General features: G+C 44.5%; 1 protein-coding gene across 1 annotated transcript; it reads left to right on the forward strand.

Annotated features, from left to right (window-relative positions):
• Positions 1-5,925: 5,925 nt before the first annotated feature.
• On the forward strand, positions 5,926-15,701 carry GDF7 (growth differentiation factor 7). The gene is made up of 4 exons (XM_029596884.1): positions 5,926-6,035; positions 7,172-7,191; positions 9,266-9,610; positions 14,022-15,701. The coding sequence occupies exons 1-4, from the start codon at positions 5,926-5,928 to the stop codon at positions 14,957-14,959; spliced, it is 1,413 nt and encodes a 470-aa protein (XP_029452744.1). The 3' UTR covers positions 14,960-15,701.
• The last annotated feature ends 8,194 nt before the right edge of the window (positions 15,702-23,895 follow it).

The raw sequence follows: 23,895 nt of genomic DNA on the forward strand, positions 1-23,895 counted from the left end.
AAAGAAGGAATTGTCCCAGACTCATTAAAAATTGCAGTAGTCAAACCAGTGTTGGATTCGTGGACCCTTGGGCCGATCGGAGCCTTAGGAAGAGGTGCTGTAGGTGGTAGAAGCAGCGACCCCGACCGGGAGGCGGCAGGGACAGACTGATGGCCGGTCGTAGACGGGACTCTGGAGGCCCTATGCGACCAAGGGCTCCGGCGAGGATGGAGGTGATGGTGGCGCTGGCTCGGTGAGGAGGAAACCTTCGCCCTGGAAGCCGATCCTCCCCCGAGAGGAACTCGTAGGAGTTCAGCCGCTGGGACTTAGGAGATTCACCCTGGAAGGCGGAGTCCCCCCAGGAGGAGCCCGTAGGAACCCGGCCGCTGGGACTTAGGAGGACCCGCAGGGGCCTGGTCAGCTGTAGTCCAAGGTCGAGAGCCGAAGGGTCGTTGCTCGCCGAACCAGAGTCAGGAACCAATGGATCGCCGTCAGCCAGTCCGAGGTCAGAAGCCAGAGGGTCAACGTAAGCCGGTCCGAGGTCAGAAGCCAGAAGGTCAACGTAAGCCGGTCCAAGGTCAGAAGCCAGAGGGTCAACGTAAGCCGGTCCGAGGTCAGAAGCCAGAAGATACCAATGCCAGTCCGGGGTCCGAAACCAAGGAGAGACGTCAGCCGATCCGAGTCAGGAGCCAAGGAAGAACACCAAGCAGAACGCAGCAACTGGAGACAGGAACAACCCTGGGAACCTCGTTGCAAGGCACTGGAGGAGCGCAGCTGCAGGGCTTAAGTAGCCCTGCAGCGTCTGACGTCACCGGAGGGAGAGGCAAGTTTCCCGCGCCTGGCCCTTTAAATCTCGGGCCGAGACGCGCGCGTGCCCCTAGGGGGCGGAGCCAGCCGCGGCGAGACGCCGGCTGCTCCGGCGGTGCAGAGGCAGCGTGGCAGAAGCAGGGGCAGGCCCGGGCGCCGCGCGGGAAGGCCGGGAGCGCGGCGGCAAGAGCCCCCGGAGGCCCGGGGAGGGCCGAGGAGACCCGGAAGCCCGCGGAGGTAGGCAGAGCGGCCGGGGCCGACCCGGAGCCGCAACAACCAGTGCTAAAAGAAACAAAAGACAGATATAAATATTAATAATTATAGACTGGCGTCTAATCTCTCATTTATTGCAAAAATATTAGAAAAAGTTGTTCAAATCCAATTGACTGAACAATTAGAAAATAACAATATACTCTTTCCCTCACAATTTGGGTTTAGAAAACACCATAGTACAGAATCCCTGCTTTTGGCTTTATCAGACCCAATTTTAAGAGGATTTGATAGTGGCCAATCATACCTATTGGTCCTACTTGATTTGTCCGCAGCCTTCGACACTATAAATCATGATATTTTAATTGGTAGACTTAAGGAAATTGGATTATCAGGAACTACATTATAATGGTTCACATCATATCTGAATAATCGCCCTTTTCAAGTAAATATTAACTCTAAACTATCAGGAAAAAAAAGATTTGATTCTGGTGTGCCTGGGTCTTGTATCCTGTCCCGGTCTTGCCTACCTCTGTCCATGCCCAAGACTCTGCCAGAACCTGCTCCGCTCCAGCATGGTCCATGACCAGCCATGGTGACTGTGTAGGGCATGCTTCATTGCAGCTCTCACCCAGTACTTTCCTGAATCCTCGTTTGAGTCCTCCCAGCACCCTGGGTCTTCAAAGTCCTCGTCTGAGGCTTCCCAATCCTCAGAGTCTTCCTAGCACCCTGAGTCTTCCAAGTCCTTGTCCGAGTCTTCCTAGTGCCCTGAGTGTTCCAAGGTCTTGTCTGAGTCTTCCAAACTCCCTGCATCTTCCAAGTCCTCATCTGAGTCTTCCTAGCACCCAGCATCTTCCAAGTCCTTGTCTGAGTTTTCCTAGCACCCAGAGACTTCCAAGTCCTTGTCTGAGTCTTCCAAGTCCTCGTCTGAGTCTTCCAAGAACCCAGAGTCTTCCAAGTCTTCGTCTGAGTCCTCAGTCTGAATCCTCCCAGTATACTAACTCCTGTTCGTGTCTTCCAAGTCTGAGTCTGAGCCTTCCAAGCACCCAGAGTCTTCCAAGTTTTCGTCTGAGTCCTCAGTCCGAATCCTCCAAGTATACTGACTCTTGGCTGTGTCTTCCAAGTATCCTGAGTTTCCTGTTCCTGCCCTCTGCCTCCATCTGACCTCATGCACTCGTCGCTCCCTAACGGCGGGTCCGGAAGGGCTACTGAATGGCCAGAGGGCTACTCCTGAGACCAGCATTGCGTTGCTGAGTCTCACTGGTGCGTTTGGTCCAGTGGAAGGCTGACTCTGCCTTGTTCCAGTTCCTGTTGTTCCTTGCCTGGTCCCATCCAGCCTCGTTCCTGCTCTGCCCATGCCTGTACTCGCTCACCTCCCTCGGGGTGTATCTTGGGGCTCCTCCCTGAGTCGCCCCATGGTTTCTCCCAGGAGCAGGTGCCTCCGTGTCCCTCCTCAGGACCTGTAGGGTGCATTCACAACAGGTTAAAGCTGAAATTATGAATTTTTAGAATTCATTTTTTGAATTATTGATCAGTGTTCTGTATACAATTAAATATGATCAGTAGGCTCCTAAAAATTGTGGGGTGGGGTTTTTCTGCCAGTTTCTTTCTTTCTTTTGCAAAGTACGTTTGGTGTCCCTGAATTGTACCAGGGATTGTGATTCCTTGACTTAGTAATGATTTTAGTGATAATGGGGCTCAATTTGTCAGCAATGGATTTTGTCAAGCTGTGCCATGAATCAATGGCCTTATTGTTATCTTTCAGATCAATGTTTTCTGACATGAGTTCCAATTCTGGAATTAAGTCATCCTCTTTAATACGATGGCAATAAGAGAAAGTAGTCTTCTTATTATTTGAGTTAATTGGATTCAGATCTAGAATGCCACAGGCATGAATCAAATTGTGGTCAGATCAAGGTATGTTTAAATTGTTGATAGAAGATATGTTAAATTTGTTTTTGTCTATAAAGATCAGATCCAGTGTATGTCCAGTTTTATGTGTCGGTTCACTTATGATTTGTTCGAGGCCTAGTGTGGAAAGCGTATTAATCAGAGTTTCACTGATTGTGGAATGTGATTGTGAATTCACATGGAGATTGAAATCTCCTAAAATGAATGCCAGCTTATGTAATTTTAAATTACTAGTCAATGCTTCAATGATCCATGAAGTACTGTGATCTAGTAATCCAGGGGGGGGGGGGCAGTATATCAAATAGATCTGAAGCCAATTAGACTCAAACATTCCTATAACGTAGGGGGAGGCAATAGAAAGGGGTATCATTTTCAGATCTAGGTCTTTCTTAGCTATCAATAGTAGACCACCACCTTTCCGTTTAATTCTAGGAATAAAGAATACATCATAATTATGTCCAGCAATTTGATTAACCAGTACTGTATCATGAGGTTTTAACCACGTTTCTGTAATGGCAAAGATATTAGGATTCATATCATTTAAAATATCATTAATAATCGGCACTTTCTTAGATATTGACTGTGCATTAATTAGTAGAAGTGAAAATAGTATACAGTTTGAGATCACAGATGTGTTATTACTTGATATATTGACTAACGTTCTGAATACAGGGGTCTTTCTTTTGGAGCTAGATGCCATGTTGGATCTCACCTTTAGTTCTGGAGTTTGATATTTTCTGTTGTATAAACTGATTTCAATCTGATGTTCAGTCATGATTGCCATTCTCGAGGTGGACCTGGAAAGGAATAAGCAGGTAGAAAAATAGAAATGAAAATAATGTAATGTTAATGAGCTGTATTGATGCAATTGGGCTGCATGAAGGGGCGCACAAAGGGGCAGGATTCTTTGTCGTGCTCCTTTGGCGCACGATGCCCTGCGTGCAGCACCTCTGGGCATAGCGCACGTGCTTATGGTCCCCCTGGTGTCCTGGCTGATGTCACATGTGGGCAGAGTTTTCTCCGAGAGGGGAAGCGGTGTGTCGGCTGGTCCCGTGGTGGAGGAGACAGTAGCAGGCAACAGGAAAAGCTGGTGAGAGCCTCGGGTGACAGCAGAGGCAAAGCAGAGATGTGGTATGGCTGATTACAAGATTTTGATCTTTTTTTTGCAAATTAAAAAAGAACTCCAAATGCTCTGTTTTGAGTTTTTCTGTTTCTTAAATCTAGCAGTCTGTAGTATGGGAAAAAGGAAAGGAAGGACTTTCACTTATCGTTTGCTCTCTATTCTAATACAGCAGAATATAGGTCTGATGGACACTTTGAAATCATTAATCTAGTATGGCTTAAAAACATATAGTAAAGTTCCCCTGCTCCAGGGGAGGCACCCCTCAGTCCTATGTATCCCTTGCCACCCCTTTTCAGTGACTGGGGAGTCTCCAAATCTGCTACCTCTGATGTCGGTATCTGCAGTGTTGGAATGAGGGAGGAAATCCATTTGCTCTGGGGAACACTGGGCAATGCTGGACTTCTATCTGTATCTCTATTGGTAGCTTGGGTCAAGAGGGTCACTGACCCCCAAGTATGTTTGAGACACTAACAGGGATAAGAATCACTGGACCTCTGGGCCTTCTGTGGGCAGGGCAGAGTGGGGCAGCACTGGCCACCAAACCATGGGCAGCAGCAAATTTATTGTACACTGACCAGGTTGCTCCTTCATTTTCTACAGCTGGTAGCATTGCATTGACCGAGGTGTGCGCCACAGTTATGACACTTGAAACAGCCGTATCTCAACTCCTTTCCCCATACAAAAGGGGTCTTCAAAAATTGCCCCCCCTCCAATATGCAGGGGAAATTCTAATTTTTCTGGAGGCATTCTCAGGGCAGATTGAGGACAGGGGAGGCAACAACATGGATAGTTTTGCTTTAGTGTGTTTTGAACAGAAAATACACCCACAAAAGAGTAAGGAGAAATTACTGTGGATAGGTTTCCCTTGAACAATTTTGAAAGGGAAAGTGCGCTCCATGAATGGGCTCTATGAAGCCCATTCATGGACCACTCCAAATCTGAGGGGGGGAAGGGGGGGGGGTGTAGGAGAAGGAGCACAATCTGCTGGTAAAGGTAACTGCAGACTGTGTGCCTGCCAGAACAGTTTATAAAATTGCCCCCTTAATGTCAGCCTTGGAACTTCTGGATACAAACTTTGCCACTCAACGTAAGAATGTTTGGGGCTGTGGTAAGAGTCCAAAAGCTAGATCAGGTGATAGTGTTAAAGGCAAGAGATCTCCCTCATTAAAGTAAGATCACAAACTGCAGATCAGAGTCTATGGAAAATGTTTAGAATTTGTGCTTTATCAGTTTTCCAGTGGTGTAAAATGTCATAACTGTTGATTTATTTAAAAGATACTTGACAAAAGCACTGCAGTTTCCTAGGAAGGGTCTCGTCCAACAACTGCAGTAAACGATTCTTCTCAACCAAAAGCAGTGATTTTTAACCTTTTTGGGGGTCACATATCCCTTTGAGAATCCAATGAAAGCTATGGACTCCCTCAGAAAATGGCACATAAACACATACACACAAACATTTTATACTTGGTTCATGGGCTCTATGAAGCCCATTCATGGACCACATCCAGTTTAAGAACTCCAAATTGGGGGGGGGGGGGGGGGTGCTGTAGGGAGAAGAAGTTGGCAGCATGAAGTAGTCACAGTCTCACTGTGCTCTGGATGTTTCCTGTGTTTTTGTTTTCCATCTGAATTATGCCCTCCTAAAGGAAAGGGAAGGTCAAGCATTTTCCCTCTGAGCCCCACCTCAGGCCAGCATTCCATTGCCAAGTTCATGACTCCTGCAACTGAAATGGAGGATTTTGGTCCAGGTGCCAAAATCAGTGGAGGAGTGCCGGTATCAGCTGGGGTAGAAGCATCTGTTAGCCCCCTAGATGATCGTCTCCCACCAGCAGAGCATGCCCCCCCCCCCCCCCCGAGTAACAGTGTCACAGACTGATGAGGTCACTGGAGGAACCATGTCGAAGGGAGCCCTGGATGATGATGGTGCAGACATTGCCTTTCCATTGGTGTGGGGGCTCTCCAGAGCAGCAGTGGAGGGTATGTTCAATGAACCAGGGACGCAGAGGTGAGTCCCAGCCCTTGGGTCATCTCCTGCTGGAGAGGGTTTATTGCTCAAGAAGCCGTCAGTGGTAACATCGGACTCTTTCTGGAACTTATGAAGAAACATGAGGCATTTTTTTCCCCAGAGTTTCTGTGAAAGTTAATTTGATCGCCAATATACTTGAAACCTTAGTATCAGACCAGGCTATGCAACATCAAGAAATATCTGGAAGGATTACAGTCTTGAAGAAAGATGTTAAGCCTTTATAATCTACTAATGCTTTGCTTATTCAAGAATATAGGATCCTTCTGCATGAGTGAATCATCCCCCTGCAGAGTTTAGAGCTAACAGCATTTTTGGAATCTTCGTCATGAAATTTTACATAGAGCAATGCTGTTGGTGCCTTTTAAGTAGGCATATGATTTATATTTCACAATGAAGAGTTACTTCAAGAATATGAATGCTCAGTTTATGGACCAGTGCATCAGGCTGGATTTCTGGATTTGTCAAGAGAGGAGGAAGGGTTTCCTGGCCTTATGTTAGAAAACTCTTGGTTTGGGAGCTTCATTTTTCTTTTAAGGGATTCGTGCAATTGTTGTAAAATTTAATAATGATTGCTACTTATTTTTTTTCTCCAGAGCAATTTAAATTTTTCATAGATTCCAAGAAGATGACTTAGCCATCTTATTCCCATAATTTGTCTCCAGGCTAAATGCTCTTGTTTGCTGTAAGCAGGATTTTTCATGCTATTGCATTTTCTATTGTGTATTTCTTATATAGGAAGTCATGATTTCTCTCTCCCCCCACCCCCTTGCTTTGGAACAGGATTTTTGTAATTTTAGATATATTTTTACTTTTGTTTGCTTTGATGTATTCCCATCATGTTCCCAAGCAAAAGTGATGCGTTTTAAAATATTATGTTAAAACTTAATAAATATGAAGATACAAAAATAAACTCCAAACCTGGAGGGAAAGTGAAATCTGAAAGGAACCGATTCTTCTATTAATTTGACCCAAGAGTTTGAGTAGATGGAGGAAATAGGTTTAGGAAAGATTGTGCTGCTTGTGACTTTTACCTTTTAAGTCCACTAGTCCCACTAGGCAATTCTTTTTTTAAAGGTTGTTGAGTTTTATGAAACTAAAACTTTCATTTTTCTCAGATATGCCTCATCCTATTCAGGTGAGAAGGCAGAAACTTTTGGATTTCTTCCCAGCTATGCTTCAAGTTGGAGCTTAATTATCTTTCCATATCTGTGCAGGTATATAGTTATAAATCAAGAAAAATTCTTACTTTTTTTTTTAACCATTACAATTGGTGGTTTTGGGGTTGTTGTTTTTTTAAAGAATAAGACTCAAAAAATGGGATCTCTTTATTCTTGCTTGCTTAATCTTGGAAGATATGTAGAGAAATTGTTTAAAAGGATTATTTAGAGGATATTCTCTTTAGTTTTGTTCTATCTGTTGGGGTGTTTTGTTTTTTTTAACTTTGTTCCATTACACTTTAAAATTTTCTCTTTTTTTGGAATTTCCACTAATTTTGTGGACTTACATGTTAGCTTAGTGACTATTTTTGAACTTTAGTTACATATTCTTTTTTTTATGGTGTGTTTATTCATCTTGGAGTTCTCTATGTTGTGTCATTTTGAGATCTTTATCTTGAATATATTGTAGAACTTATAAATATATTTTGAAAAAATAAACATATATTTTGGCAATATTGTCTAAGATCCTGTTACTTTTTCATGGCAGCATGTTTCAGGCAAATCTATAACATGTTATTGCTGATTAGTGACAGATACATTCCCAAATTTAGAAAAGAGCATTGATTCCACCCTATGATTTTCTGAAGAATGTTCTGAATATCTGCCAGATATTTTCGGGCTTTTACTTGCTTCACTTTCTGCACAAATATATATATACACTAAGTTCTGCAACAGGATTTATACTCCAAACAAAGGAATTAAGAAAACTGAAGGTGAGATCAAGATTGTGGCAGATAAAATTTAATAGAAGTGTTATTTGGGGCATAACAAGCAAGGGAAGCAGTATATGAAAGGGGTCAGAGGTACTAATGACCACCAAACAGAAGCAGAAGCGGATCTGGGTGTGATCATAACCTGATAACCCCAAGGTTGCCAAATAATGTGATAATGCAGTTCAAGAATCAGTTGAAACGACGTAACGTTGACGCATACTTTTTATCAAGCCGATCTTCCACTACAACCTGTTTGTGTTTGAATGGGAGGTTGGTTTGTTCAGGCCGAAGAACGTGACCGATTGAAAATGTATTCGTCAGGGTTCAAATAATTAGCAAGCGGGCAGCATTTGACTATAGAAAGCACCTTTTGATCTAAGAATCACCATCTGAGGGTTGGCGAGATTCAAGAGTAAGAAAGGAAATATTCAGTCACAGATAAGGTGCTCGATGCATGGACCAGCTTTTCAGTGACATGTTGGTATGAAAAAAATAACGTGAGAAGAAAAAAAAATCCTTGGAATAAGATCCACGGCAATGAAGATAAAGATCATGTAAAGGTCTACTACAGAAGGAAGGAAAAATAGATTAAATGAACCTTGGGACTAATTTGCTATCAATGTCTTTATTTTGTCTTTTTAAAAGAGCAGGAATTACAAAAGGAGAAACTTTAAAACAATTACTGTTCAGCTGATATCTGGAGCAATTTCTGGCAAGCTGAATTGCACATTTAATTCATGTTTTGATTATTATTATTTTACATTCAACCTGTGTATACGGAAACCGATTTCTTTTCGCGAGCGTGTTGATAAGGGGGCGTAGCAGATGAACCCGCCGACCAGGCAGGATATCTGCCCGGCGCCCAGGGGGGTGCGGTAGCCCGCAGTGCTTCACCTGCACCGGAGGTGCTCTGAAACGCTAGCCCGCCCGTGTGACAGGTGCCAGCCCTCAGATCGGTGCTTCGCCAACAGATTTCTTTTTTAATTTTTTTTTTCCAAACACCCCCCCCCCCCCCCCTCGCTCTTCCCCCGTCCCGGTAAAGCCCAGCAGTTTGTGGGAGCCGCATCTCGAGAAAAGGTGAACGCTTCGTGCGCTTTGCTGCCAGGGCGGAGGGCTGCCAGGGGGCGCTCTACCCCGGCTGTCCCCCTAAGGTCTCGCACGCGCACCATTAACACAATCTTTAAAAAAAAAAAAAAAAAAAAGCAACGGTGGGGGGGCTGGGGGGGGGGGGAGTTCCCAAAGCCACCAAACCCCCTCCAACTTTCTCATTCCCGAGCAGAGAGCCCGGATAAAATGGATGGGCGGCAGGCTGCGGCTCTCTGTGTCTGGGGGCTGAGCGTCTGCCTGTGGCTGGGGGAGAGGCCGGAGGCGGCGGCGGCAGCGGCGGTGCTGGGATCCCGGCAGCCCGCCGGGGCGCAGGGCAGGGCGCAGCGGGCTCCCCCGCCGCCGGGCAGGAGGGACGCGTCCCGGAGGAGCGCCGCCGCCGCCGCCGTGGTGCCCCACGAGTACATGCTCTCCCTGTACAAGAGCCTGGCCAAGCTGGAGCAGAGGGGGCTCAACGGCAGCCTGGTGCGCGGCAGGAAGCGGGCCAACGCCGTCACCAGCTTCGTGGACCAAGGGAAAGGTGAGTGGCACTGGCAGCGGCTCGGGGCACCTGCGGGTCCCGTCCCCCCCTGGCTGTGCAGTGGGAGGGTGGGATTCCGACCATGCAGGCGATTTATAACAAAAAAAAGATCGATGTGCAGCTGTATCTGTGTCCTTCCATCCATCCATCCACACACACACACAGTCACGCGTTGTAACACATCGGATCGTGGTCTCCCTTCTGCCAAAGGATCGGACTTCCTGCTTTCCGTCTTAGCTTGGCAGTGCCAGGATTCCCTGACTGGAAAACTTGGCGGATGAGCCCACGGGCCACCTTGAGGGCAAGGGAGCGGGGGTGGACTCCTGTAGGGGGGAATCACAGACCCCCCCTGGGTCCAACAGACGTCCTGGGCTCCTTAGGGCAAGATGTCTCCCAAAGGCTGCGGGGAAGGGCAGCAGCAGCAGCCTTGCCTTGCCTGCCAGGAGGTGCAGCCTGAGGGGAGGAGTAATGTTTTGTAAACCGTTATCAGGCAATTTTCCCTGCCCTTCTACTTCACCTACTGCGCGTAGTTCGTTTTGACGGCCAGCAACACAGGATTTTGAAAATGTCACTAGCTCCGGGCGCAGTTTCAAGAGCAGCCTGTAAAAGGATCTTTGCCAGCTACAGGTGGCACTGAGCCCCGAGGAGAGTCCCATGTGTGTTGTTTCTTAACGAGAGAGCCCCCTCACGGGTTCCAGGCAAGTTCCTGCTCTCCATCCCCAGCAGATCCGCCGAGAAGGCCCCCGAGGGCCACAGCTCGAATCGCCCAGCTCTGCCCATAGCCCCACGCAGAAAGGAGGAGGGGGGGGGGGGTTGAGAAACGTCCCCTCCCAGGTCTCTCATCCCCGGGAAGGAAGAGCTGAAGCAAGCTCTCGGTGCCTCCAAAAGCGCCATCTCGGAGCCGGGCGAGCACAGAAAGGAGGCATCGCGGGCTCCGTCTCTTCAGGCGCACCTCGTTCGCTCCATCCCTGCCGCTGGGCTGCAGCTCTTCAAAGAAACATTAATAATAATAATAATAATAATAATAATAAAGAATCGAAAGGACCCCTCTTCCCCTCCCCCCCCCCCAAAAAAAAATAATAGATACCACCCGCTGGCAGATCCAAAACCGAGAAAAACGGTGCGAGTTCCCGGAACGTTTCCCCCAGGAGGGACACTGGCAATACCCGAGTCTCGGTGATCACCCTCTGTCCCCAGGCTTCTCAGCAGAGGCCCCCAATATTCGCATTTTAAGCATGGATTCCCCCTTCCCCCCCCCCCATTATTGATCATATATCTAGTGAAATGATAAGTGAATTAATGCGGGCATGCCCTCCACCCCGATGAATTAATAATATTTCTATCGCATTTTTTATTTAAAAAAAAAATTCGATCTGGTTAGGTGAGAATATTACAAGCTCTTCTCAGCGATCCCGGGCACTGCTGCCAGCAGCCCGCACCGTCCCGGCCTTTCCCCCTCCCGAGCACCAGGAAGAGTGCCGAGCCGCTTAAATGATGTCTTTTAAAATGCCCATTAAAGCTGCCGAAAAGTAATTTTCTGACCCTGCCGTGCGGCCCTGTGCGAGCGCTGACCCTGATTCTGCTGTCAGATTGCTAAAATTTGTGTGACCTCTTTCAAAGCCTACGGTTGTTTTGCTCGTTGCCTTTTCCATCTGGATTTTATTAATCTTTATTAAAGTCATTACAACAGTCAGATCGAGAAAGAAAATCAGCTCATTGCAGCGAAGGGGGGGAAAGGCAAGCCCCGGGAACGTGAAGTCCCTCTCTGCCAGCCCAAGAGCGGAAGGGCGAGGGAGCCTGGCACGGCCTCGCTGGGATCCTGCTGCAGACGCATTGCCACTTTTTCAGTGATCGAAGAAAACCGGGGGGAATAAAAAAAAAAAACCCTTCATAAAAGAGGCATTTTCTGCTTTTGAACCAATAGCCAAGCCAGCCCAGGCGTCACCCGTTTTGCTGCCCGTTATTTCCCATTGCAGAGCGGGCACTGCAATGGCCCGGGCAGAGCGCCCCCAGCAGCCCCCCCCGTCTGAGGCCCTTCTCTGTGCCCCTCTCCCAGGAAGCAGCCCTGTTTCCATTACGGCTCGCCTGCTCGTACAGGGATTTTCATGTAAGCCACAGCGAAGATACCATCGCACATCTGTACAGTGTGTGTGTGTGCGCGTTGCGGAAAGAACTTCCAGCTGTTGCACTGCATCCTGCCCCGAGGGAAGCCAGCGGCACAGCTTAAGGATTTCCAGTTCTTGCAGGACCGCCAGGGAGCCGGAGAGACCCGGGGGGGCCAGGGGCCCACAACCCCCATTTAGCAACGTGGCGACAAGCCACTCGGGATTATTAATATTGCAAGTGTTACGTTTGGCAGAATAATATTCGGCTCTCATAAAAATTCCTGGAGGGTGTCGATGAAGACGGATTGCCCCTCGATCCTCTTGCACGGGGCAAGCGAATTATAATTTACCCGAGGAAGGCCACGAACAAAAAAAAAAAAAAATCATTTTGTAGATGAATGAAAGAAAAGCCATATTTAAACAAAAAGAGAACATGGATTTGCCCAGCTTAAAAATAATTCTAGGAAGTACATTGCAAGCTACAGCTAATTGTAGTGTACTTTAGACTTTTAGTTTAGGGCTAAAAAAAAATTATTCTGTTTCTTTTGTTTTGGGAAGGGGGTTCTTTTGTTGAGGTTCGATGCTCGAACGTCGGTTTTCATAGAAACCGAACCGAACCGAGCCTCTAGCTCTTGAGTTTGCAGCAGTGGCGTGCACAGCTACATTAAGAGACCCCGGCATACCTTGAAAGACGTTATTTTATCAGACACGAGGTAAATTATTATCAGTTGGAGTAATTGCACTATTGCCTTGCTAAGCCGGCCCAGTCATTCGAAGTCTGAAGGTAAAATGAAACCAGATGACCTCTTCAAAGGGAGCTCCTTATCTTGGTCCTGCAGGAATTTCAGTTCGCTTCAGACTCATAGACTACTGAAGAAAATATCGACAATTTAACAAGCTCTGCTACCTGGTTTCAGTTTGCAGCTCCCCTTTCCAGAGCCACGCGAAGTAACACAGCATCTTTTCTGCCCTTCGCGTCCTCCAATTAAATTCACATTGTTTTGTTTTTATTCCCCCATCAGCGATAGTCCCCGTTAATTCTGTTTCTCCCAGTTGCTCTTAAACCTAGAAACACAGAATATGGGAGCAGAAAGAGACCACCCGGTCCATGAGACTTTCCGATTGCCTCAAGCAGACTGATTTGCTCTACTTCCATTTCCTCCCAACTAAAAGCTCCTCTTCTTACGAATGGGACATGAAAGCGCTGTAATAATACTTCGCAGGCGTTCATAAGTGGTTTACTAGTACACTTTCTAAAGCTGGAATCTAAGCTTGAGTGAAGAACAAGCAACCTGCAGCCTTTCCCGTCTCTAGGAATGAGCAACTCAGCCATCCTTCTTCCCTCCTGCCAAATTCTTTTGCAAATATAATTAACGCGGTGCAATTATTTCAATAACGTTCCTTAATTGATCATAACAAACATCCTTGATTGGTTAAGATATATTTATTAGCCTCCCCTCTTCATGCAAATGTATTTATTATTATTATAATTTTTTTTGTTACAAGCAGCATTTCCGTTTCTCAGAAAAATGCAGTTGGTCTTATTTTGACAATTTTTGGTAAAACCACTAACTAGTGAATCTAAACTAATAAGCTGCATCTCGCCAGCATACTGAGGTTTAACCCTTGAGAGGCAGAGGGCACCAAATAAGAGGATCCCTCTAAAAACGATTATTTATAAACAATCGGAAGAAATGTGCGTCAGTGAAATCCACTGTCTGAGGGGTACGCACTCTTTCCTCATGGTTTGAAATACTTGACATTGGTATGGCTCTTAAGTGGGGTTGTTGCTATTGAATTGAAACAGTACTGTGCGCCTCGAGTCACTGCAGACGTGCAGGTGGCAGTGAGCTAACCCCTCAGAAAAGACAAAATCCGAATTGCAAAGCAGGACCGCGCTGCCAATTCTGTAAAACCTAAAAAAAAAAAAAAAAGTTGACAGAAAGAAACCTTTGGGGGGCGGGGGAGTGCAAAGTTACAATTTGGCATTTGCTGTTTCAGTTTGCATGGACTGTTGTAGCTGGAAAGTGAAATGTGAAGAGAATGCACTTAAGAAGCCCTTCCACTGCATGCTTCCCCTTCAGCCCTCGCTCCCCACCGCTGTAAGCATTGCCGTCACTGTGTGTTTTCCTGGTCACCTTCCTAAAAGAGCATTCCCACCCTAAAGCCGATGTTACGGCCAAGCAAGCGCTCCCCTGCGTGGCGTTATTTCCATAAAGACGATCTGCCCGCCTTTACTGCTGCTGCTGCTAAGAAAGAGCCGGGGACCGCAGCCTTGTCACTCGGCTTTGATTTATCTCTTCCAGATGAGTCGCTGGCGGAGAGCGCCGGGCAGAGGTACTTGTTTGACATCTCCAGCCTGCTCGAGATGGACGAGGTCGTGGGCGCCGAGCTCCGGATCCTACGGAAGCACGCGGAGAACATCAGCCTCCTGCTGTCCCAGGAGGGGACCCTGCACCGGCTGCTCCTCTACACGTGCCCCAGCGAAGGCGAGCAGGCCCGGCTGCTGGACGCCAGGCCGGCGGACGTTTTGGACGGCGAGCTCTCCGAGTGGGAAGTCTTCGACGTCCGGGAGTTCGTGCGGAAGCAGAAGGAGAAAGCGAACGCCGAGAAGCTGCTCTGCTTCCGCCTGCGGGTCGTGTCCGGGGCCTCCGAGAGGCCCCTGCAGCCGGCGCACGTGGGCTTCGGCCGCCACCAGCGGCAGCCGCAGGAGAAAGCGCTGCTGGTGGCCTCCACCCACTCCCGGCGGAAGGAGAACCTGTTCAAGGAGATCCGGGCCAAGATCAAGTCGCTGGGCCGCCGCCGGTTCCCGGATCCCCCGGACTCGGCCCAGGAGCCCCACGCCCAGCGCCGGAGGAGGAGGAGGCGGCGGAGGAGGACCCCCATGGCGGCCAGGGCAGGCGGCAGGGGGCAGGGCAAAAAGGCCAGGACCCGCTGCAGCCGCAAGACTCTGCACGTCAACTTCAAGGAGCTGGGCTGGGACGACTGGATCATCGCCCCCCTGGACTACGAGGCGCACCACTGCGAGGGCCTCTGCGACTTCCCCCTGCGCTCGCACCTGGAGCCCACCAACCACGCCATCATCCAGACCCTGATGAACTCCATGGACCCCGAGTCCACCCCCCCGAGCTGCTGCGTGCCCTCCAAGCTCAGCCCCATCAGCATCCTGTACATAGACGCGGGCAACAACGTGGTGTACAAGCAGTACGAGGACATGGTGGTGGAGACCTGCGGCTGCAGGTAGCAGGCCCGCCGCCACCGCCACCCTCCTTGCTACTGACTTTCCCCCAGTCTTCTGTATATTTGGATACCTGCATCGCATTTGCTTCGTCGGCTCTCCAGAGACCTAAAAAACAAACAAACAAAAAAAACCACAGGACCAAGCACTTTGTAAAACAAAAGTCAAACAAAAAAAGAAAAAAGAAAAAACAACCACCCATAATGTATTGTATTGCTTGCCCTGGGATTATGTCTTTTAAAACTTTAAAGCTGTTGATGTCACCTCCCCACTTTAACAGAGCGACAGAAACAAAGGTCAGCGCTGGTAATGTACATGGATTTTTTTTTTTGTTTTTGTTTGTTGGTTTTATGTTTTTAAGTGTCTGCTTTGTATCTGTTCTGAAATGCCCCTTTAGTTTGGGAGCAATTTTACACACACACGAAATTGTGGGACGACCCCCCCCCCCCCCCCACGAAAGCAGAAAGCTGCATGGGCACACGTTTGGCAAATGGCAGATAATCATGGAGAAAATATGCACTGGCAATGGTCACTAGTCGAATTACAGATGCTCTTAAGGAGGAGGTCAAACGATTAATAGAATCACTAGGGTTCCAGAAATTAATCTATCTTTTAGGTAATTCCTTACAATCCAAATGGAAACGACAATTGACGATAATACAGCATGGCACCGTGTGGGCAGTGTTAACACTAAATAATTTGAGAAGCCAGGAGGTTCTCCACAAACCCACCAAAAAAAAAAAAAAAAGGAACCCAGGAGATGCCTCTTCAAAGTCATACATTTTTGGAATTTTCTTAATTTGGGGTTTTCATAATTTGTTTCATCTTCTGGTACTCCTAGAAAGCAAGCAAGCATCGCCAACCCAAGTGTGTTCTGCAGCAAGAGCTGGAGCCTGTAAAGGGCGAAAGCTCATTGTGGGCTTGCATTTCCTGATATTCTTAAAATTAAAATCTAAAACAGACTATGAGATCAGCGGCGGCCAAAATGTCCTCTTGCAGTAGGCTCATTTGTTCTGGAAACATCTTGTACTTGTAGGAATTGCTTAAATAATAATTTAAAAAATCAAACCCAAAAACTCAGCTACCAGATGCATTTATGCAAGCACCCTGTTTAATGCTTTTACCAACCTCTGTATTACAGGACTTTTCTTTCTCCTGTAAGATGTACCATCTAATGTAAAAAAACAAAACAAAAACTACTAGCCGCTATATCAAAATCCTTCCAATACAGGAATTTGGAAGGCAGTAGAAAGGATGCTTAGGAGAATTAATGTTCAAATCTTTGATTAAAGCTTACAGTCTTTATAACGCGATGAAGGTGTGGGAGATACACAAGTAAATAAGTAATATTTTTGCTCCAGCTACCTCGTGCCTGAGCTAAATTTCAGGGCACTGATTAGCCTTACAAATAGTAGAACATGGTTTAAAAATGTAAACCAAATATAAATGAATTAGCTATACAGTGTCTTTAATTTGCAGTTTGGGTCCTTTGTCTAAAAAGGATTTTCTATCGAAGAGAGTTTTCACGAAAATCATATGTATTTACTGCCAGAAGGTTTATAGGTTATAGTTTAAATTAAAATCAGAGTTCTTTGAAAATAAAATCATATTTACAAATTGTATTCATCTCCTATAATCTTGCTAAACTGCACATTTATGCTTTGAAATAAAGTATATGTAACAATCATATATGTGTTTCATAAACCATAGTGAAGAAGACACTTTTGATATGAAGGACAACATATGGAGGTTTGTCCAGCTGAGTTTGTGATTTAAAAATGCTGCATGCTGACCATTTCTAATTTATCCAGATACATTTTTAGCCAGATAAAAACAGCTTGATAAATTGGTAGTGTTCTGGGGGCATTCTTAGCCAGATAACTTACTCAGATAATTCTGACCAGAGTTATCCATGTAAGTTATTCAGATACATTTGGACAATCTGGAGAGCAGTCCTAAAATTATCTGGATAAAGTTATCCAAATAACTTGGACTTTATCCAGGTATACTTAATGGAACATATAAGAGGGTGCATTCTGCTGAAGTTATGCAGATAACGTTACCTGGATAACTTAGTCGCTCCCCATCTTGCTGAATATTGACCTACTGATTTCTGCACCAATGTACACAGAATTTTGAGAACAGCAACCCCTCCCCCCCCCCTCATGTGTATTGTTTGCTGTGTTTCTGGATGTACAATAGCACCTCCACCAATGTCAGTCCCTGTGACCTAAAAGCCATGCTATTTCCCCTTGCGTCAGGTACCCCCGTTAGACTGTAAGCTCTTTGGGGCAGGATCTTAGTGTACCTGAATACTAATAATACTATAAGCTGCCTTTTATCATTATTTGGAAAGAAGGGCTAAAAATCCAAAAATTGGCACTATAATAATAATGGTAATAGTTAGAATGATTATTATAGTAGGGCTAAGGAAGGCTATTTTAAATGCGGTGCTCTCTGCAACAGTGCTAGTTCAATGTTGTTGCTGTTCAGATTTTGCGGATGAAGTGGACCTCAGACAGAGGCTGATGGCAATACAAAGGAAAACCAAACAGAAAATAAAATACCAAATAATAACACCCACAATATTTAAAAATCAAATGCAGTTTGTTGTAAATTACGGTCTGCTGAATGGAAGCGGCACTTTCAGAGCGTTTCCTAGCCTTGATTCTGGTGGAATGATTCGAACCTCCACAAGAGTGACCTTCTGTACACCTGCGCAATATCTGAGCTTCAAGGATGGGTTTAGTTGGAACAGATGGTTTCTCTTTTTCTGTGCTTTCCTTTTTTTTTTCCTTTTAATGGAGAAGGATGCTCTGGACTTCAGTGCCTTTCATTTCTCTAACTGCATGGATGTGTCAGGGTGAGCCAGTCTTTCTCCCCCGGTTCCCTCAGAAGTTTAGAGAGCGGGATAGCGCTCAGGAGAATATTTGGCACTTAACTTTCAGCTTTAGAGTAGTTACTTACAGAATTTACCACTGTTACCACGTCATACTCACTCAGCGTATGGATCCAGCTTTTACAACTAGGGATACAAAATACCATCACTTTAGCACGTTGCAAGCAGAGCACTGAACTCAGATGGCCACGTCATAAGAAGGGAACTATTTTATTTTGGCAGATTGTAAAAGCACCTACAACCTTCAATGTCCATTAGTAAACGGGGTGCTATAAGCTGAAGAACATTTAGTCTTATCTGCAAAATCCACTTTATGCTAAGCTCCAGATTTTATTGTGTTTAAAAAAATGGAGACTCGGCTTGAAAGTGCTAATACAACTATGACTAATAAACCTGTAATCACTGTATCTTGGCAGGTTTTAGTTTTAACGCCATAGTGCTTTTTTTTTTTTTAAAGCACAAATTGTCCCAAATTCAGGAACCAATCCATAGCTGCAGCAATGGCTCTCTGCTACCAATTCATTCTAAACTGAAATGTAATATTTTTGAAAGAATACGTGCGATGCGTAGAAGTCTGTAGTCCTAATGAGACCTTTACAAACTTTCCAGATCCTTTGCGCTCAAGGAAACATAAACCTATACAATCATTAGGGGGGGGGGGGAGGGTTGCCAGAAAATAAATAATTTCTATTATAGATGCCACTCGATGGAATAAAATCTAAGCCTTAATTAAGTTATAAATCCCTGCCTGCACTCTTAAGCATTCGGGAAGATCCTACAGGGATCTTTAGGGGGATGCAGCAACTTTTAGCAGGCCAGCAAAGGGCTTTGTGCCTGCTTCACTAAAGCTTTTGTTCCCATAGAGACAGAATAGGAAAACAAGGCTTAGTAAATCAAGTCCGCTGCAGCCCAATGCACCTGCATAAAGGTGTAGGCGACAGGTATCAACTATTCAACCCATTCTGCTGCACGTCAGGGCCAGTGCTACTCAGCACCAGAAATGCCATTGCTTGCTCGGAATTCTTTTGACACTGTATTCTGTATAAAGAAGCACGGCAAGCACTGCAGAAACAAAAAAAACCAGACATTTTAAGTGGGAAAAAAAAAGTTCAAACGGGAGACCCAAATATTATCATCATCTTCATTATTTGTATAGCACATAACAGATGTACACAGCGCTGTCCTGAAACACGTAATCAATAAGGGGCTCATTTATGAAGGTGTCAGACTCTACAAGAATAATTTAGCACTGGATGAATTTTGGTGTTGGCAAAGAGCAATTATCAAGCTTGGTCTGCACAGAGAGCACCGTAGAAATGCTAAATTTAAAAACAAGTTTAAAGCGTCAATGTTCTGACCCTTATAAAATGGAAAAAAAAACTGGATTAGTACATAAAAGACACTTTTTATTTAAAGTAGTTTATTAATGACAGAGTTGATGTTTAGAATCACTGAACTCATTTGGCACAAACCTTCTTTCCAAGAATATTACAATATTGCATAACCTCAATAGTCTATTCCCAAATAATGCTCTCATAGGGTCCCTATTTACTGAGCAGTTTCCCCATGGACACAAGTGACAGAAAAACCTGTAGTATATCTGCCCCTGTAAAGCACTAAAACATTGAGCTCAGGGGCTGGCCTGGCACTCCATTGGCAAGTGGCTGGGCTTGATTTTGGCAAATGACTGGCCCAGGTAGGGAGACTGCTGAGACTCTCAGCCACCACTCACTCCATGGCAAACTAGCAAGCCTACTTAAGGTACATGCTTGCCATGTTTGCAGCTTCTCGCAGAGGGCTGTCGCTGTGTGAGGGATTGTAAAATATAAGAGTGATATGCCCAGGTAGTTGCGAATCATGGCTCCAGGTGATGTAGCCCAATAAAGTTTGAAATGAGCTGGAAGCTCAAAGAACAACTAAAACTGTGTGGTTAAACCCCATGCCCCAAACATGTAGCACCCAGTGCAGCACTGTGGAGTGTCAGCACCAGGCTGTATCAGATTGATATATGAACTCCTGTGTGCCTTCTCCATGTCTCCAAGTTTCAGATCTGCTCACTAACTTTTCACACACTCGGTCACTGCAGAGTGAAAATAGAGCAGGAAGCCCTGGCTATGTTCTTTGTAAAGCAAGCCTCATAAAACAGTTAGTTGACACCCATAGTTCCTCTATTGCTTGATGACATCAACTGCATAAAAATATCACTTTCATGTTCACTCTGTGCTATATGTTTGTGTGAAAAGTGATTTTAAATTAGATCTGTCCTGAAAGCTACAACACTCAACTAGGAATGCAGCTTACAGATATTTTTTGTTGTTGTTTGTGGTGGGGCACATTGGTCTCTCCTTTCAGCTCACTTGGAACCAGTGCTGGGATTCTGGCATCACGAGTCTTCATTCCCCACTGCCTGGCTATATTGCCCTTTTTTAATTGACCTCCCATCCTCCTGGCCCCTGTTCCTAGTCTGGTCATTGCACCATGGTCCCAAGGCTGGAAGCTAGGCAATAAGTTTCCTTCTGGGCATCAGGTGTTGCCCTTAACAATGATGTAACCTCAGCACATCCCAAACCAGGATAAGGGAGACCCGATCCAGGAAACAAACAGGGTACCCTTGGCCTGGCAATATACAGCACCACCGTTAAGCAATCGGACCCGACCCAAAAGATTCCATTTTTAAATATCCAAGTGTTATCACCAGCAGCACATTTCAAATGGTGGTTATTGATCTAAAGACATTTGGAGCCTGGCTGTCTAAGAAATCCAACATTTTTCTTTTTAATGAAGAAGGCCCTTAAAAGATTTCCTTTAAACATATTGAAAACATATTAATTTAAGAACTTCCTTTTTCAGAGAGACCAGACTGCAAGCAGGTCAGATACCAAGAATTTCTCGAAATCAGAAATTCTGACCATGAATGAAACGAGTTGGGTTTCAGCAAGAAACCCTGACTAAAATACTAAAATATCATGATAGTACGCCTCTTATGATTCATATTTTGATACTGTTATCTTTTGCTCATTCTGTTCTGAGGTGAGAAAAAGAGTCTTTTACCTCTCAAAAGCTAGTCCAGAAAAGTATTCACTTTTAAGTCTAATAAAAAGGTATTGCTTTATATATATTTTTTGGGTTTTGTTAACTTTTATTTTTCCCTGAAGGAAAGATGTTTGTAAAACCAATTTCCCAAGCTTTTTGTAAAATCTGAACACAGTAAAAACAAAACAAGGAGAAAAAGAAAGTAACCCCACCCACCATTTACTCCTGGTAGAAAAAGAGAATGTGAAGTGATCATTAACAAATTAAGGGGACTGGTCACTGAAGTGTGTTAGCTAAGCAAGGTGTTTAATGGACATCAAAGTGTTCAGTGCTATGTTGAGTGATGTGTGAAAAATTTAAAAAAGCAAAAAATGCTAAAATATGCAAATAATCTCTTAAATGTAGCACATTTTGCACTCATCTGCATTAACGCCACAGAGAAAATAAAACCTTAACTGTAACTTTAGAGATGTGGTTGCGAATTTGCGTAGCAGAGATGTGTTAGTTAAGGCAAGGTAATGCTTTTAATGCACAGTTCACTAGTAGCTTCATGCCCATTAGTAAATCATGTATTAGAAGCAGTGCTAATGTGCACAGTTTATAAACAAATGGCTAAGAGGTCTCTAGATATATATATAAAAGTAAAAATGCCACATGGGTAAGTTATCCAGATAAGTTCCTCTAAATATCAGCATAAATTTATCTGGAAAAGCGCTCTGCGGAATATCTGGGTAAAAGTTACTTGGGTAACGTTAGGCCTATTTCTGCAGAGTTCTCTGCACAAATCTAGCCAGATAGTGCTCATGGAACCACCTTGCTAAATGCTAGCCCATCTTTGCCGTGCCTCCAGTCCTGTTCCTTATGGGCCAGGTAATTTTGCACATAAATTTAGTGTAACGTTACCCAGACAAAGGGAAGACATTTTTAAATGGGAATATTTATGCAGGTAAAGCTGATTTTACAATATCCAGAATATAAATATTCTGGATATTGACCTCCAAGTATTTTTTGTGAGATTAGATTATTAAAAAAGTTAGTGAAGTCATCTAAGAATGATTATATGGATCCACATAGATTGATAAACAGAAAGAAGGCAATACTTTCAGGACTCACTTACACATAAAGACCTTTTTAAAAGGGTTTTTTTTTTTTTTTGGACATCTATCCAGCACTAAACATCCAACTGCTTACAAAGATTCAGAGATGCTTAAAGAACTAATCCAGTCTATCAGAGAGTCCAATTTAGGTCTTAAGTCCTCTTAAGCCTACTTGAAACAGTCAGTTATCTATTGCCAGAAAGGCCAGACAGTGATTTCAGAAAGGCTTCACGTAGGAATGGTAAAGCCTCTTGCAGTGAGCAGTTTTGACCCTCTTATGTGAAGTTGTATTCTTTCATTTTATGCATAGGACGGGGGCAGAGGCTTTATGACACAGAAGAGACTGCATGAAACAAGAATGCATGTTTGTTTAAAATATATCCATTCTTTGAAAAATACACGAGTTTATGTATTAAAGAGACTTCCTAGCTCTCTATGTATGTGCCATGTGTGTCACATATCAGGTGAGGTTCCCTACCAATGACAATTTGTTGTAGCCCTGTCTTACCCTACTTTCTAAATGGAAGAAAGCTTATAGACAGTTATTTGTGTGCATGTGTGTCTCCTCCTAATAACCTATGCATTTAGAGCAGGGGTGGGCAGTTCCGGTCCTCAAGGGCCACAAACCAGTCTGGTTTTCAGGATATCCCTAATGAATATGCATGAGAGAGATTTGCATGCACTCTGCCTCAGTTGTATGCAAATCTATGTCATGCATATTCATTAGGATATCCTAAAACCTCGACAGGTTTGTGGCCCTCGAGGACTGGAATTGCCCACCCCTGATTTAGAGGTTAATGTTTAAAGGCATTGCCATGGCTAAAACAGTGCTTTAGCTGCAGAAATGCCTTGTGATAAAATCGCCCACCCAATATGCAGGGAAACTTATGTGTATGCATTTACCCGGACCAAGTGGGTATCAATGTTTATCCTGGGGGGCGGGGAATTTGTACTTATGTGCATTTATTTTTTTTTTACGTTTTCCAAAATATGTATGTAAAATTTCCCAGAAAACTTCCCCGCACATAATAGCGGGTGCAATTGTGTGCAGGAAAGTTTTGGTGGAACAATTTTCAAAGTGAAGTTACCATGTGTAAGCTCCCTTTAAAAACTGGTGTAACGTGCACATATACTTGCTGTATAATTTCTGCAGGCTGCTACAAAATGACCCCCTTGGTCTGTGTCACACCAGATTTTCAGTACATGTCATGGGGTCCAAGGAGAGTATTTTTTTTTCTTCTTTTTTTCGATCCATCCATATATGTGTCTGTATTCCAGAAAGTAAGCGCTGTGTGGAACGTTTTCTTCTTCTTAACAGCATGAAATGTAGCCGGATAGGCAGATCTCTAAACGATGTTGTAAATGAATTGTTTGTATGTATTCTAATGTTTAAAAAATGTGTACATACTGAGTTGTAAATGTTCTGTAAACAGCAATCTATATTTTCTTGAATATATTATATAGCCGTATATATTTGTTAAGCAAACATGCTTGTGTACTCCTCATTAATCTTTTAATTATTTTGTACAGATAAGTTTATTAAATATTTTATTGATATAAGAAGCTGTAAAGATGATTTCTTACTACACTGAACTGTGTAATATCTATCACCATCACAGTTCATTAGCTCTTAAGTATATACAGGAAATACTTTGTTCTTTTGCTTATATGTGATGAAGGTCAATATATAATGCAGGCTAAAACTTGGCTTGGTGTTATAATTTGTTTTTTATCTTAAGATCTCTCCTCTATAGTGCATACGACCAACCTACATTCAAGACCCTGCAGCTTCAGAACACACAATCAGCATAACAGGTTAGCTGTCAGGAGAGAACAATATTGTTGTTCTCTTTTGTTTTCTAGAGCTTTTAAGTTCTGCAGTTTTTGAAAATACAGTGTCAAGGCTGCATCAG

The sequence above is a fragment of the Rhinatrema bivittatum genome, chromosome 3 (genome assembly GCF_901001135.1).
Source record: "Rhinatrema bivittatum chromosome 3, aRhiBiv1.1, whole genome shotgun sequence".
NCBI lineage: Eukaryota > Metazoa > Chordata > Amphibia > Gymnophiona > Rhinatrematidae > Rhinatrema > Rhinatrema bivittatum.